The sequence below is a fragment of the Aspergillus chevalieri genome, chromosome 4, assembly GCF_016861735.1.
Source record: "Aspergillus chevalieri M1 DNA, chromosome 4, nearly complete sequence".
Classification (NCBI taxonomy): Eukaryota; Fungi; Ascomycota; class Eurotiomycetes; order Eurotiales; family Aspergillaceae; genus Aspergillus; species Aspergillus chevalieri.
The window spans coordinates 1,992,436-2,009,885 of record NC_057365.1 but is presented as its reverse complement, the minus strand read 5'-3'; the positions used below and the strand labels follow the sequence as shown (position 1 = coordinate 2,009,885).

Genomic DNA, 17,450 nt, shown 5'->3' with positions numbered 1-17,450 from the left:
AATTACAAATGACATTTTAGGCACGATGCGCGCAAAACGAACGTAGAATTGACTCACGGGGGCGCTCAGGTCGCAATGTGAGACGTAGCCGTTCCACAGACGCCGCTCTAGTTTTCTTATGAATTCATCACATTGCTTCGTGAATCGGAAATTTGGCTGGGCCGAGCGTTCGCTTGCATTGAGGGACATTCGCATCAGTCTGATAGCAAGGATTGCTTCACATCGCATGATAAAAAATGTTGTATCTGTGAAGCCAATCCTTTCTTGAACAGGCTGTTTTGATGTGGTAGAGATATCTTCATCATTGATGTTGAGCGGTAGACGGGTATCAAAATCCATGTCGAGAATTTCGGACTCTGTTCCCTGGTCTTCGGATATACGGACATCTAGAATGCAGATATGCCACCACAGTCTCCGGCGCATTTCGATCTCAAACGATTCCAATCCATAATTCATTCCATCCCAATGCAACCCGATGTTTCGGGCCAAACGAATAATTACCGTTGTCATTGCCCAAACGGAGCTCGACTCCTCATCGTGTTTGCGAATGCAGGACAAATAGAGCACGACCGCTTGAAGGAGAGTGAAACTTTCTGTCCGCAATAGATTGGCTTTTGTAAATGCCATTTCAGTTAGTTGTCTAAAATGGCTCAGTAGCCTTGTACGGTCTTCTCCCAGCTCTCGTACACATTGGTCATTTGTCATGCTTATTGCGGCCGACAAATACACAGCCGTTAAAAGAGCGACAATTTCCTGGTCTACAGAGTCTGGAAGTGCGGAAACTTCGAATAAGAGAGCCTGAACGCTTGGCTTGTGCAGGAGCGGCATGACCGGCGCAACATTCTCCTGATATATCACCCACAGTATGAAGGCTTGGGTTGGAGTGGGCAAGGCGATCCCATTGACAGGGGTAGTGACGCAAGGCTTAAAAAAGAAGTGGGTAGGGCCATAAGGGGAATTAATAGGAGAAGTCCCGAGCTTGGTACAAGAGTATGCACTCTCTTTTTCCTTCAGGATCTTTCCAAATTCTTTGTAACGATATTTGGCATCTTTGAGCTTTGGTTGAGCATTATCACCATAGCCGGTCCGTTGCTGACGTGGTGAGAGAGCAATATGACTTCCTTGATTCACATCAGTGGCGGTTTTGGCGATTTCTCTCATTTGCTGCTCCACCGTTTTTGCAGACATGAATCGCAGCTTTCTTAAACTCAGTATGGGGGTGGAGCTTAATCCTGATGAAACTGTCCGAATATAGGAGTATGTTTTGCAATAGGCGTAGTGCACGAGGATACAGTGTGTGATTAATAGTTGTAGAACTAGTCATTCCCGTCCTTGTCATTTATTTAGCAGCACGTGACTCTCGAAAGTTGTTAGTGATAAGAACCGACGGATAAATGGTTGGCCCGAGTAGCGAGGTCAGGAGATTCTTATAGTTGATGTGCGCACACATATTGTGGATTAAGCATTCAACCAGCTGTGTACACCCATGTACGTTTGATAGGCAATATATCTCTTCGTTAAACTAGTTATCTCCATAGACCTCGTTTAGTCCGGAATAATCGACTCCCGATTTTCCCTTTGGACTACGATCCGAGTCCCCGTTTCAGTTAGTACCCAGTGGGTCACGTGTCTCACCGCCCTCGCTTCCTGCCCGGTAGTCATATAGTTAGCCTACCCGCTAGGCCACCCAAAGCAATCAACTACGTTTGCCCACTAAAAGGTTATGAGCCCTCTTGCTCTATAGAAAGGAGAGCATTCGTTTTAGAGGTACCTCTATTGGGTCCTTTAGCGAGCGAATTCTTTTTAGACCAGTCAGATTGTGCCATTAGGTCTATAAGAATTCGACGTTATCATACCACACCAATATGCCACCAAAGAAGAATAAAATGCCAGCAGTTCTCCAACAGGAGGCGCCCCGAACTGCACACCAACATTGCATCAATCCTGACGCCACCATAGCCATGGATATCGACTACCAAGCCCAAAATGAAACCTATAATCCCGTTCCCGGTACTCCGCCCGATCCAGAGGAGGTTCATCCACAGCCCCAGCCCCAAGAGCATGTCTATATGACTGCAAAAGGCTTTACTTCACCCACGTCTGATAGCATATCAGGACATCAACAATCACATTCACAGCCCCAACAAGAAGATACCCGAGATGAGATCATTCGTGACCTCCGTGCACTCCGTGAGGAAGTTGAAGCTCTCCGCCGGGCCAAACAGCCAAAGCGTACATCCGGAGGGAACAGCCAACTCATTCAGCAATCAGTTATTTTATTAGCGATTCACTGTGAAGAAAGGATGATTCAACAGGAGGAGCAGAGAATCCAACAGGAGGAAGAGATGCTTCATCAACTTGCTAAGACACACTGGAGAGAAACCCGTCGCCTACAAGGCCGAGAGAACTATGCTGAATGGAGGAAGAACCTCCTAATCGACGCCGATTTTATCAATGCACGGGATGTCTTATTGCACCCAAATAGAGTCCCTAAAAATACACCTGTACAATCAGCTCACCATGACACCTCCGCACGCTTGCTACATACCCGCATTTTAGACCGCTTGATGCTTGATGTTCTTTATCAAGTGCACACAGATCACACTCAACACCCCCATGACATTCTATCACGTTTAGATACCATATATGGCGTCTCACCAGCTGAAGAACGCCTGCTTCTTGTCAAGACACTTATGAATTTGAAGCCGAATGGTGACACCGTCTCAATGATGAGGCAATGGCAACGAATAACCAGTGAGATAGTGCAGAAGTATGATGCCTCAGAGCTGTGCCATGACATAGGCATTGTTCTATTGGGCGATTTTCAGCGCTCATTTGTCCGTACTCAGTTGGATAATCTTTTTGCTGGCTCCAAAAGAGACCGCTTCCATGAAATGGATATGGACGATATAATCGACCAAATAGAAAGCCGTACGCCGCCTGCTCCACATACATATAGGCCCCTTTCATACACCATTTATCGACAGGATCCCTGGAACCCTAACCACTTTACTACTGGCCCAGCCAATCGTGGCACACACAAGGGGGGGAGCTCTCAGCCAAACTGCCTGGTCCCCAACACCTCTGGAGAATCATCATCGCCTAATAAACGATCACCCGTCTGTTCCCATTGCAAACGAGGTCCACATTCACTAGATGATTGCTGGACGCTCCATCCAGAAAAACGACCCCCACCGAAATCCGATAACCTTAATCCGACGATGAGACAGCCAGATGGCTATACCAATCTAGTCCAATCAGCAGCCAGTGCATATGGCTGGGTACTAGATACTGGAGCTACCTGGACGACCTATAACGACCGATCAGCTTTTGTCAATTACATGCCTTTTACTGTGCATACAACAGCCGGATTGCCCGATGGCAGTCAACACAGGGTAGAGGGAGTCGGGACTATCTGCCTACCGATAGGAGAGCACATGGTAGAGCTGAAGAATGTCCGATACATTCCTACCTTGAAGACTCGCCTGCTTTCGTTTAATCAGCTGGAAAAGCAGGGATTCCACATTTCGACTCACCACGAGTAAGCCATATTTGATGAGGAAAATCGTCGGGCCGAATAGGCGACTTATCACTCACGAGGCCAGCGTATGCGCACGTTTAGAGAGACAAGCACTCAAGCAGTCATATACGCATATACGTAGGATAGGTGAGAATATATCACATTTCGTAGCAGATTTCCTCGTTTCCCGACAATCCCACTTCATACATCTAAGCACCTGCATGCCACATGATTTTGGTGCTGACTTTGCAGATAGATCGGAGAAATCGGGGAGTCGATTATCCGCACTGCACGAGGCTATATAGAGAATTCTAAATTGCTGAAAAGGGGTGGTATTGACTATCTAACGCTGTAAGCCTGTAATAGAATGAGTGCTTAGCAATCTATTTCATGGCCATGGTGGCATACTGTGACGGTCAATGGCTAATGACCAACTGCCAGCAGATTAAAATGAGCAAACGACAAACCCTAGCCCTTCCACACATGACCGCATTATGGGTAGATAGTTTTCCTTTGTATTGCCAGACAGGGTTTTCTTTCTTTTTCTTCAATGATTCCTTCATGTACGATAGGCACCATTAGGTTGAGGCAATCTAATTGTGGACACCATAACAACTTGCACTGCAAAACTCTTGAGCTTCAACTACATAACAGTAGGATCTACGGCAAAGAATGCAGACCCATGTCACAACCTGGCTTCCCTTGTATCGTACCTAGGTTCTATTTAGTTGAGCTTCGAGACAGTACACTCACCTGAGTGTTTGCCAAGATCCATTCAATAGTTTGATAGTGCATTGCTGGGTATATCGCCCCTGCGAGGCTACATAGACAAGTAGAATTGATAAGGTAACAAAGTAGAAACACGGCCCACTGGGTATGTATACTCAGTGGTTGATTGAGTACAGATGAGTCAGAAACTAGAAAGGTAACCAAGATCAACTGATTGTGAAGAACTAAGCTAAGTACATGAATGAGTGTCCTAATATATGCCCCCTCCATATACCATCTGTGTGCCATCTGTGGTCAAGCAGCGCATCGTCACGTGAGAATGATACGAGTAGGTCTGTGGCACAAGGTCCCGCCTACTCCCGCTCCAACAGCACTTGTAAAGGTTATTCCGCTATATACCAATACATTGGGATGTTGTTGTATTGTATCGTATAATATAGCATGACATGTATATACTTCGGAGTTAGTACTCATATCCCACAATCGTCAGGCATTGTGGGTCTAAAGCAACTCCACTCTAGAACCTTAAAAAGGTCTTCCGGAAAACGGGCGCCGAGAGCCGAGGCTTCATTGTAAAAGGCCCTAGATCGGGTGGCCGAGTCTAGCGACTTGTCAGGAGCGCATTTTCTGCAACGGCCCGAGTTAACCGATTCTACCGATGTTCAATATCTCATGAAATCTAGTATATAGAAGCAATATGCTCTCTTGGCTTATTATTTCGTTATTGCTTTTTCAATACTTCGATACAGTCGGCCAGATTTGACTAGTCGACATTGTGGCGATTGAACCATGACAGAGAATGAAACGGCAAACTTGCAAGATATGACGAGCACCATGATTCCCAACTATCCCCGGACAATCTCATTCTGGCGCCTGGTGACTGATCAGCAAGTCATCACCCAGGAGATTCTGAACCACGAGTATGCTGGATCTGGCACTGAAAATGACCCTCATGTAGTGTCCTGGCTACCAGAAGATCCCCGCAATCCAATACAATTCGCCATGGCAAGAAAAGTGATGATTGTGGTGATGACGGGTTTTGCAGCGCTTATAATATCTCTAGCATCCTCTGCCTACAGTGGGAGTATTGGAGGTGTCATCCAGCACTTCAACATCAGTGAAGAAGTGGCTACCTTAGGCCTCTCACTTTATGTCATTGGCTTCTCTATAGGACCACTATTATGGGCACCTCTAAGTGAGAATGTTGGGAGACAGATTCCTTTTTTCATCTCATTTCTACTTCTGGCAGCTTTTTGTGCAGGATGTGCCGCGGCACAAAACATTCAGACACTTTTGATTCTGCGCTTCTTTGCTGGAGCATTTGGCTCATCTCCCCTCACAAATGCAGGTGGAGTCGTCTCTGATATGTTTACTTCGCGGCAGCGGGGTCTTGCACTTTGTCTATTTGCATCTACTCCCTACATTGGTAATTCTCCTTGTCCCCCAAGTCGCTCTCGATTCACGCGGTATTAACAGTATGGCTAGGCCCGGCAGTCGGTCCACTCATAGGTGGATTTCTAGAAATGAACGCCGGTTGGCGGTGGGTTGAAGGGCTTCTGGCCGCATGCGCGGGGCTAGTATGGATCTTGGTAACATTCACTGTTCCAGAGACCTACGCGCCAGTCCTCCTGCGAAAACGCGCTGTAAAGCTTTCCAAGCTAACTGGGAAATGCTACCAGAGTAAACTTGACTTGGGCAAAGAAGATGTGGCCTTATGGAAGCACCTAAAAACTGTGTTTTCGCGACCATGGGTGTTGCTGTTTTGCGAGCCAATTGTTCTGCTTTTCACCTTCTATGCTGCTGTCATCTATGGAACACTCTACATGCTTTTTGCTGCATTTCCCATTGTTTATGAACAAGAACGGAAATGGAATCCGGGAGTGGGAGGCCTTCCTTTCCTGGGAGTCTTGGTAGGCATGCTTACTGCGATTGCCTACACTGTCATGGATAATCAGCGATACATCAAGTGTCAAGAAAGACATAACGGCTTTGCACCACCAGAGGCTCGTCTCCCACCTTGCATGCTTTCCGCCATAACAGTCCCCATCGGCTTGTTCTGGTTTGCATGGACAAATTCCCCATCTATTCACTGGATGGCCAGCGTGGCAGCACTTGTCCCATTCGGATTTGGCTTGGTCATTGTATATATGGGGATTGTCAACTACCTTGTCGACTCATACACTGTTTATTCTGCGTCTGTGCTGGCAGCCATGTCCGTTTTACGATACATGTTTGGTGGCGTGTTTCCTTTGTTCACGACCTACATGTACAAAGGCCTGGGTATCCATTGGGCTTCGACCATTCCGGCCTTTGTCTCTGTGGCGTGCATACCACTGCCATTTCTTTTCTATAAATACGGTGCGGCGATTCGGGGACGGTGTAAATATGCTGCTATTTCGGCAAGCCACCTCCGGAAATTACAAGAAATGGCTGCGGCAGAGAAAGGCACCGGCGAGAATAATCCCGCGAGCAAATAGTGTGGCACTTTTTTAATGTGATGTCTCAGAGGCAATATGGTTCATCTGTGTTTCAAGATGGAAAATTTCTTTGGGGGATATTTATCTTAGAATAGTAAATATTTCACACAAATAAAGACTGCTTGCGTTAACTTGTCTCATAACTCTATCCAACCACGGGATACATTTTGTTGACAGTTTGTACTATGCAAATTAAGCACACATTTACATTGTTCTTGTTTCAGACCAGGTTTGTTGGATGTTCAAGCATGCACAAACCACCTAAGCGAGTAGAGAAGCAGGAGTATGTGAAGATACACATGGCAAATGATGCCCTAGCCCTCGCACACAATCCCATAAATATCTTCCTTTGTGCGGCGAATGGCAGCTTCTTCCTTTTCTCCAGATTCGATATTCTCGTCGAGGAGCTCCTCAGACTAGATAGAGAATATCGACTCGTTTTATCTACTAGACCGAGCCCGTGACAGCATGCAGGTTAAATGATTTTTTCTAACCAAGCATTGCCTGTTTCCAACAAGGTAAGATGAAGTCTCCACACCCGTCAATGCAGATCTCTGAATGGAGATGGGAAAGAAGCACGTAGCTGAATGCTCGTATTGATAAACCTTCCACACGCCAACCCGGCTATTGAGGCGGTTTTGGAATATGTAAAAGAGGAGCTGCCGGGGTGGTTGTGCGGGAATTTGTCCCCTTGGAGCCCCTTAAATATAGTTGGTTAATTTCAAGAATTGGAGCCGACCCACTATCGAGGCGTTCGCTGCTGAGGGCAGGGCTCGCCAGGTCGCCAGGTAGCGCTGGCCAGGTGGCATCACAGGTAGTTACTGGTAATGACTGGTAACAGGATGGTAGGCTACTAAGCGCGGGGTTCAATTAAGGTCGCCATGTCGGTGATTCGATTGCTCTTGAGCTCGCCAGGTGCGACAGCTTTATATGCGGTGTGCGTTACTGGTGGCTACCAGGGGCTACCAGACAATACCGGTAATGCTAGTGATATCTGAATGGAACTGCTAGCGCAAGTAATATTACGACCTCTCGAGCTGCCGTATTTACATGTAATGACATGATTTCAAGACCATACCTTCGCTTGAATCACAATATAATACCAAAACTTTGGTACGGTAAAATATTGGTAACTACTGGTAATAGCTAAAGTCATGAAAGTAGATGCGCAAGGTCAACCACCCTGGACAAAGTATTTCCTGCAGATAAGAAACCGTTTTATCCCAGTCTTTATAGGCAGACTAGTCTGGATCTGCGGGCGGAATGACAGCTTCAAGGAATTTGAGAAGGTGCAGCATCCTGGAGGGGACAACATCCCTCAGAAAGATGGAAGCCTCAAACCGATGTGGTGTTGATTTGGGGGCCTCAAAATACACTCCACCACAAGGCATAATCACAAAGCGATTTTTAGAAAAGAAGACATGCTGGGCATGAGCGCGGAAGGAGCGCGAGACAAGAAATAGTGGCATTGGTGGACACCAACAATTGCAAATTGGGGAGAACGCTGCATGATAGCGCCGGCAAAAACATCCATTGTCCAAAACCTGATGGCAGTTTCGAAGCTGACAGCTGGAGTGGATTTCAGGCGGACAGTCATTGTCTTCACAGAATAACCGACAATAATGTAGATAGAATCCATCCTTTGGATTCCAAGTGATCTCACGACGCGGAGCAACCAAATCTGTATATTCAAGGATTTGATATTGAAGCTCTAGTGGCAAATCCAAAAATCGGAATGGCTTTTGAAAGGATTGATCTTCCATAGATTGTCGCATTGCTTGGGCTGCTGCTTTGCAAGCCAGTTCATATAGGGCAAGATTGCAGTCTTGACCTAGACGAATGTTGCAGCTAGCAACAGTAGGAAGCCTCCAATCCAGCAGGGGCTCCATGATTGCCTTTGCTGTCTCAAAGTCTTCAACATCACAAACCAAAGACAGGTGCAATTTGGATGGTGGGATGTGCATATTGAGGTAGCTGACCACACAAAGCCACTCAGATAGTAGGGTCTGATACCCAGGGGATGATGACCTAAGAGGCTGGTCATGCTTCTTAGTGCAATCATGCATGATCGCGCTCCTATGCCCTTTACAGCATAGATTTCCTTGTTCACAGGAGCTGACATTGAGGTGAATCGTCAAGCGACGGATGGATGCCACTGAGCTTGGAAGGAGGTTTTGCAGAGCTGTGAGGTTCCCATGATCTCGATATCGAATGAACAAATGGTTCCCTGAATAAAGCATAGATGAAGCTTCAGTATAAATGATTCGACAGGTGAGCATTAAATTATACGCTCATCTGTATGGCTGAATTGTAGAATAACTTGGTTGTGGGTTTAGATTGTTGGGAAGGTCCAACTGGGGGATGACCATCCGGTATATTCGCAGTCAAATGGCTGACGGCAGGCCCAAGAAAGATGCATGAGCTTCCATAGTTAGGACTTAGCACCATTCGAAGCTCACCGCAGATTCAGAGCGACAATAGTTGTTACTGACTGGAGTTGATGTTGATTCAATGTCTGCAATATCGACCGAAATAGCCCTCACACTGAAAGAGCCCCATGGTTATGTAAGCAGTCAACTGCAGATCCTGGGCTCATTTGAGTATCTGCGTCTCCAAGGCGGATTTGAAATTCAGCCATTGCTGCATAGCCAAGGCTGGCTTTGAATTTAAATTATAGGTGGTTAAACACGGCTATTTTCACATCAAACATATACAGAGGCTTGGACCTGTATCGGGATTGGCAATTGCTAGGCTTAATGATCTGTCGATGCTGAACTTACCTGGCCTGATGCCTCATCTTGTTGCCCGCCAGCATTACGACTGGGTCAGCCAGCAGGACAAATTCTGCACTGGCACAGACACTTTCTTGGTTGCCGTCTTTGCGGATCCAGTGAACAACAAATTCTACGCTTCCACCATCCCCCGAGGCCCGAAGCTCGACGCAATGAGGGAAGAAGGAGCAGAAAACGCTCCAGTTTGGTACAAAGTTGTTGGAAATGATCGATATGACGCGGAGGATGGTGCATACTTCAACTGGGAGTCATGCAGCACGGTGAAACAAAGAATGGCAAATATCCCGATGGCTCGGTCATCACTGTTTGGGGTAAATACTCAGACAAGACCAGTGCTGGAGAGGCTTGGCCATGCATGGGCAATAAGACCAACAAGAAGAAGGGCTGTCGCCAGGTTGCACAGGAGCTGGGCGTGCAGTGGACGAAAATGAAGCCCGAGAACAATGACAACGAGAATAAGAGGAAGAAGGAAGGAAGCCCTTCAGATGACAAGGTCCCTGATAAGAAGAAGGGGAAGGAGAGAACCTCTGAGAAGAATTAAACGCATGGTTCCGTGAAAGAAAGAGTTTGGCTCACAAGTGGACTCTTCAGTGGAGTGGTATATGCCATATGCTACGGATCATTGAAACACAAGTTGGTTTCAGAGAAATGAGATTATTGACCAAAGATGCCTGTCTGCTGTGATTCACCATTCTGTCCTACTCAAAACCTGGTCAGTGGTAAAATGCCCATTCATCAGACACATTCATCAGACATGGCCAAGCAATTCTAACGGGCACGGGCAAGTTGCCCATCTCGGGTTTCCCCCATATCTATCCATACTGTCATCTTGGGTGCACGGCCACTTGAATATATTGCCCTGCAACAACTGGTGATATACCGATCTTGCCACATTCTCCTACTTGGACAGATTGAGGGCTCATGTGGATCCCTTTGAAGAAGATGAACAAGGCTGTATTCTACACCCTATAAGATACCTATCCGTACATGTCACAAATACATACAGTACAAGACGTCTGCACTGCCACTTTTGTGGCTTATTGTAAATGAAACGCTTGTTTTACAGGTTTTATTTACAAGCAGTAGTGTGGTTATGTAAATTACATAGTTCACAAATCCTTGACACAAGCGTAAAACAATCACTTGAGAGTAATTCTGTACATTGGGGATATCTATGTCCCTGATCGATCCCAGCACTCTTACTCCGATCTGACCAAGATAATAGTTTCATATATCGATATCATGAATAGTATAACATCCATTCTATTTACTAAACCCTGGTTGTATATAGTCCGCTGTGATTATTTTGATGGTTTGGGAGGCTGGGCCCTCTAGAGATGCGTGAAAACCGAGAATGCCGCTTAGCATGTTTGGGAAATGGGCATTATTGCTATGACTCATAGTTCCAGCCAAGAAGCGTCGCAGTCATGCATGTCACAGCGCTCTACTAGGATAATGGAACATCCAACTCATTGTTCTACCTAGGCAGCTATCGACGAGAATAATCAACATGAGGAAGGAAGAAAGGAGGTAACGCCATATTTATCAACAAAGCAACAAAGCAAATAACCACACCTCACGTAATAATCAGCCAACATGACCAGGCTGCCACAATGCGTCCGGATCCAGAATGCATTGATTCAATAATCTGGAGTCAGACCCCAGACTAGTCTCCAGCACTTGTCACAAATCCAGGGATTAAAGACCTGCATTGTGTGATCTATGTGTCTTTGTGAGTGAAGAGAATCTGGCAAACGAAACCGAGGGTTGGATTTAGAGAGCTGTGAGCAGTGCGCCTACATCATTCCTGATAGAACAGTTGTCAAAATCAAGATATTCCATAATTTCCATTTTTTATTACAATTTTTCGGAGCTGTCGACCTGATGAAGGCATTTTACCTATTGTCGTCACGGGCGCGGAGTAGTAGATAATAACGAACTGGATTCCTATCTAGACTATTGTAGTCAACAACGAGAATATCGAATCTGGGAAGAAGAAAAAGAAGAAATCATCTCATCGGCAGAGAGCTATATACAGTATGTGTGCCTGGAAAAGGGGTTAAGCTTGTGTTTGTTGCATTTGACTATCTGGCAGCGTTTGTGCGCTTAAGCTGCAAGACTAGGGCTTTCTTTGTCTGCTTGCATAGTAGCGTCGTTAGTTTCATTGATGCCGTTTGCTGGCCTTGGCGTTGATACAGTGTCAAGGTGTCGCAACTGTGGAATCTGGGTATTGAAGTAAGACTTGTCATGATACCTTTTTTTGCAAGATCTGAGAGAAAATGGATTAGTGATACAGTACCGATACAAGTAGAAAAGAAAAGAATTATGAGTTATTTCAGACTTGCAATGAATAGTATGTACTTGAACAGTATGAGACCACAGACAGAGCACGGTTGCAAGGAATATGATGCTAACTTGGCTTATGGGCAAGAACACTTTTATACACTTCATCAGTAGGGATAATCTACTGTTCTCATCCTAAGCAGTAAGCCATAGAACCGAGTATTTTCCGCATGGCCTGCTTTCTCCTGGGATTTTTCGGACTCCTAAGAGCCCTAGCTTGGATCCTAAGATGGCTGCTCAGCCTGCTCTTGTTCTTGTATCTGGCAAGATCTCACACGAAAGCGCAACCCAAAACGCTGTATTTGGGGCTTTTATTGCTAATACTACCTACTACGGCACTGAAATTCAGCCGAAGCCCCAGATAGACTAGGACTCTACTGTTTCAGCTGAGCCCCGTCCATGACATCTTCCGAGGCAATGTCGGACCGGCCGGTCGGTGGTCAGAGAAGAACTTTGCTTTGGGAAGAGAGACGGCGGCGCAGCATTGGTGTTTGCGAAGGACCTGAAGGGAGTGACAGTGGTGCACAGTCTAGATGGGGAAGATAAGGCTGTTTACAAAACAAGCAATTGGCGGGGCACTTGGAGTACACAGGTCAAAGTCAAGGTCATTGAAATTTAAAATCATCCATACTTATGTATTATAAGTCGTCAGATTACTATTACTACGATATTCTCAGTAACCTACACAACTAGTTTCTTGCTTCAGCAATTTGTTTTATTTAGATGATGCCCTGCTATTAACTGGTGCCGCATGAACTCAACTGACCGCTAAAAATTTGATATGGCTTGACAGTGGTTTCATGGGCCTCCAATACAATTTGAGAGTGTTTGGGAAGCAAATATCGCTAACGACTGTAATTTTAGTCTTCATACAGCTTCTAAGATGGGGCTGTTCACGATTTGCCGGTTTGCCTATTTTGCTGATACTATACCGGCGACTATAACTATATAGTCAGCCTTGAAGGTTGACGATACTATAATAACATGACATGTAGGTGCTTAGATGTAAGTCAAAATGGGATTCTCGGGGAAGCAGGGGAATCAATAATTCGCGACTAGGCGAGGTCTGGATTAAGCACCACTCACAAAGCCGTATTTTGCGGCGTGGCTTGGTAGCCCGAAGGATCCGATGCCACCCGGTTCCTGAATCAGGATGCCACTGAGAATGGGCAAGCGTAGGCTTTGGGCATATGGGATACATTTTGTATTGAGCATTAAGAACTGGCCGACAGAATACAGAATAGAAAGCAGAAGATAATGGTGGACAACATTGGAGCAGTCTGTATTGCTGGCAGCGGTAGAATGGACATAGCAGAATACAGTTTGCCATCACCGCCATCACCGCCATCACCATGCTGAATTTCATCGCGACATCTGTCCAGTCCGTACAGTCCATATAATCCACGATGGGGCTCAACAATGCAGAGTCAGGGAATTAAAAGTCTCCATGTGCGTCGAGAGTACACCCTGAGGACCTAAAACATGAGGAAAATTGCCTGATCCGGGCCAAAATGGGCGCAGACTGTTTCAACTGTCATTCCTGCAGCATAGCCTCAGCAGGGTGCCACCCCCAAAATGGCGCTCTAGGCATGGTTCAAGAGGCTATTCGGATGCCACGCTGGATTGTCCTTCAAGGCGTATTTTCGCAGTGCGGCTATTTCGATTGTGAATGCATCCTGGAGGATCAAAATGGCCCCAGGTCTGCTCCCACTGCCTTGCGATCATCCAATAATGTGACCCTACTGATTAATCATTCATCAGAGCATTAAATTAAAATAAGCTCGCTCCATATCGGAGATCTTGGCTGATCCTGGTGTTCTTCCTTCATGCAGTTTCAGAGCATGCGCAGGTACTGTTGCGATCCTTAGGCCCCAAATGTCGACCTTGTGCTATACGGCGTCGCGATGAAGGCGTCCGCTAGTCAGCCTGGGGGCCATCTTTGCATACAATTTCATAAAGATGTATGAGAGGGACTGTGCTATAAAAGAGTGCTCGAATCCGTCCCAGAATTGAATTCTCCATCAACAACAATCACAATCATCTTCACTACAAAGCTTCCAATCTCAGAGCCTTCCGCTTCCTACAACTCTTTGCTTTACAGCATCTTCTAACTTTCAACCAATCTTTATTCAAAATGTATGTCAACACTTCCAAGCTTGCTACTGTGGCTCTTGCCACCATCCTCTCTGCCAACTCCGTCCTCAGTGCACCAATGGCTGGTCGCTCTTCCAACTTGTTGACCCGTGACCCCCGTGGCTCCCATGGCTCGACCTCCCACAAGGTCTCTGACGTTACTGGCGCCATCTCTGACGGTACTGGTGCGATCGCCGATGCCATGACCCTCCAGGAGTATCTGAACCAGAAGCGCAGCCCTCGCGGCCACCACTCTGGCTCTGGCAGTTCCACTGGTGAACGGGTCTCGACTTGGACCGGTGCTTTGGGCGACATTACTGGCATGGGCGCTGATGCTGCCACTATTGCTGAGGCTGCCAACAACCAAAAGCGTTCCCCTCGCGGCCACCACCACTCTAGCTCAAGCTCTTCCACCGGTGAACGGGTCTCGACTTGGACCGGTGCTTTGGGCGACATCACCGGTATGGGAGCCGATGCCGCTACTATCGCTGAGGCTGCCAACAACCAGAAGCGTTCGCCCAAGGGCCATGGTTCTAGCCATGGCGGTTCTTCTTCCTCTTCCAGCGACAAGGCTCTGAATGGCCTTGATGCCGCCGGTAACATCGTTGGTATCGGTGCTGACGCTGCGACCATCGCCGAAGCTGCCAACAATCAGAAGCGTGCCCCCAAGGGTCACGGTGGCTCTAGCTCTAGCGGCAAGGCCCTCGATGGACTCGATGCCACCTCCAACATTGTCGGCATTGGTGCTGATATCACCACTATTGCTGACGCCGCTAACCAGAAGCGCGCCCCCAAGGGCCACGGTGGCTCTTCTTCCTCTTCTAGCGACAAGGCTTTGAATGGTCTTGACGCCGCTGGTAACATCGTTGGTATCGGCGCTGATGCTGCGACTATCGCTGAGGCTGCCAATCAGAAACGTTCTCCCAAAGGTCACGGTGGTTCCTCTTCTTCATCCAGCGATAAGGCCTTGAACGGTCTCGATGCTACCTCCAACATTGTCGGCATTGGTGCTGATATCACCACTATTGCTGACGCCGCCAACCAGAAGCGCGCCCCCAAGGGCCATGGCCGTCCCAGCTCTTCCAGCTCGTCTGACAAGGCCCTGAACGGTCTCGATGCCGCCGGCAACCTGGTTGGTATTGGGGCTGACGCTGCGACTATCGCCGAGGCCGCCAACAACCAGAAGCGTTCGCCCAAGGGCCATGGTTCTAGCCATGGCGGTTCTTCTTCCTCTTCCAGCGACAGGGCCCTGAATGGCCTTGATGCCGCCGGTAACATCGTTGGCATCGGTGCTGACGCTGCGACCATCGCCGAAGCCGCCAACCAGAAGCGTTCGCCCAAGGGCCATGGCTCTAGCCATGGTGGATCTAGCTCTTCTGACAAGGCCCTGAATGGCCTCGATGCCGCCGGTAACATCGTCGGCATCGGTGCTGACGCTGCGACTATCGCCGAAGCCGCCAACCAGAAGCGTGCCCCCAAGGGTCACAGTGGATCTAGCTCTAGCGACAAGGCCCTCAATGGACTCGATGCTACCTCCAACATTGTTGGCATTGGTGCCGATCTCACTACAATCGCGGACGCCGCCAGCCAGTAGTGGCTTGAAGGTTTTGGCGCCTTCACGATTGATACCCTCACGCATTAGACAGACAGACAGAGCGGGCAGTTACGGAGTTGGTTTGAAAATGGTTATGTTCTTTGCTTTCTTGGTTTTGTTCTGTTCTCCTTTTTCTGAGCATGTTATGCAAGCGAATGATGTTTATGAGTCTATGGAGGCAAGGCGTTGGGATGATCTGGTTATTTATTCTGCTTTTTTTACCTGTCTGCTTTGGTTTGTCTTTCTCCTATCCTATCTCATTGCTCCTGTTGTCTAGATGACTTCCGAGCAGTTTAATATACCCTATTGAAAACCAACTTGCTCTTCTCATCTTTGTAGAGTTTTGTAGCGAGCAGATGGCCCACAGTTGATTCAAAGTAGTCTATTATCCTCATTCAAATTATTCTATCTTCACTTCTTTTTCTTCTCACTTATCTTACTTGCTTATCATAATTCTTCTAAAGCTTTCTTCACCCTTTGGGGTTGAGTTCATTACGCGAGTTCAGGAAGCTTAAGAAAATGATTAAGTATGGCCAATGGAAATAAGCAACTTGGCAAATTTTACACCGGCTTGAACATCTGCCATAACAAAAACGTTCGAGTTTTAAATTCGGAAGGGCCCTTGGAAAGACCAGAAGATGGTCTTTGCTTGGGATCCCATCCGTCCACAATTTCACGCCACGCTTTTGTCTACATTCGAGTCGCCCATCATTGTATCCATGCTATCAAAATGCACGCCGACCATGGACTACCCTTCAGAGGGTGCTGCTACCTGTACAATGGTGTAAGGGTGGGCAGGTATTACATTTTAAATTACATCAGCGGCTACAATGGCCAAGACGAGCAACACTGTGGCCAGACAGGGAGTCTGCGTGAACTGCCAGATATTTCAACGGAATTTCCAGGGTATTCAGGCTGTCATCCCTATAGTGCCTCCCCGACCCTGTGGCCAATGTCAGTACCAATGGCATATGTTCAAAAGCCATGCAAAGCAAACAGATGCTGATATGCAGTACTATGGCCTTCATAATGGGCAATGTCATGGTGGGTACTGAACAGGATAAAGTTTTATGTTCCACCTAACAACTGAGCATGGAAAAGTGATATCCTTGTTCTATAATTTATAGAAAGTGCTGTGGAATACAAAGGAGTTGTGACAATCTGGCTTCCCTCGTATCGTACCTAGGGTTCTAGTTAGTTGTAGTTCGGAACAGAACATTTACCCTAAGTGTCTTTCAACGTATGTGTATACTCAATGCCCTTCCGGGTCCGGTTCGTGGTGCTTCGATGGGTATATCGCCCCCTCCAGGCTTCGTAAGAGAATCAACAAGTAGAATAGGTAAAGGTAACGAATAGAGAAACAGAGTCAACCGAGTACGTATACTGAGTTGTTGCTTAGGTGGACGAGTCAGAAACTAGAGAGGTAACCAATGCTGAATGACTTGTATTCTTGTATTGATCGCGAAGAACTAAACTAAGTACATAACTGAGCATCCTTATATATCTTCTGGCTGTATACCATCTTGTATACCATCTGTGATAGATGGATGGTCGCTCTATCATACCATTTGTATACCACCCATAGTATGTTGGATGGTAGAAAGTCACGTGATACTTCCACCGGTTATCAACTTGATCCCGAACTTCCTGTTCCTTCCTGCATTTCCTTGTAACTAATCCATTATCCAATGATTCTGCCTTGACTCCGCTTCATCACTTGAGTCTGACACGACAAGGTCTGTAACAGGAGTGTATGTACATTTGTAAGGTATGTACTGTTTATGTGTGACGGGCTAGGCCCGAAAGGCACCTCGAACCATAAATGGTCCTCGATTGAAGCTATTCACAAAGAGCTCGCCGAA

General features: G+C 46.9%; 3 protein-coding genes across 3 annotated transcripts; all 3 read left to right on the top strand.

Annotated features, from left to right (window-relative positions):
• Positions 1 to 5,083: 5,083 nt before the first annotated feature.
• ACHE_40733A (MFS transporter) lies at positions 5,084 to 6,726 on the top strand (the record flags this gene model as incomplete). The annotated part of the gene is made up of 2 exons (XM_043278966.1): positions 5,084 to 5,675; positions 5,735 to 6,726. 2 exons carry the CDS (start codon positions 5,084 to 5,086, stop codon positions 6,724 to 6,726), a joined length of 1,584 nt encoding a protein of 527 aa, XP_043136691.1.
• Positions 6,727 to 9,768: 3,042 nt separating this feature from the next.
• On the top strand, positions 9,769 to 10,059 carry ACHE_40732A (uncharacterized protein; the record flags this gene model as incomplete). Its single annotated transcript, XM_043278963.1, has 1 exon — positions 9,769 to 10,059. The coding sequence occupies one exon, from the start codon at positions 9,769 to 9,771 to the stop codon at positions 10,057 to 10,059; it is 291 nt and encodes a 96-aa protein (XP_043136690.1).
• Positions 10,060 to 13,995: 3,936 nt separating this feature from the next.
• Positions 13,996 to 15,588, top strand: ACHE_40731A (uncharacterized protein; the record flags this gene model as incomplete). Its single annotated transcript, XM_043278962.1, has 1 exon — positions 13,996 to 15,588. The coding sequence occupies one exon, from the start codon at positions 13,996 to 13,998 to the stop codon at positions 15,586 to 15,588; it is 1,593 nt and encodes a 530-aa protein (XP_043136689.1).
• Between the last annotated feature and the right edge of the window lie 1,862 nt (positions 15,589 to 17,450).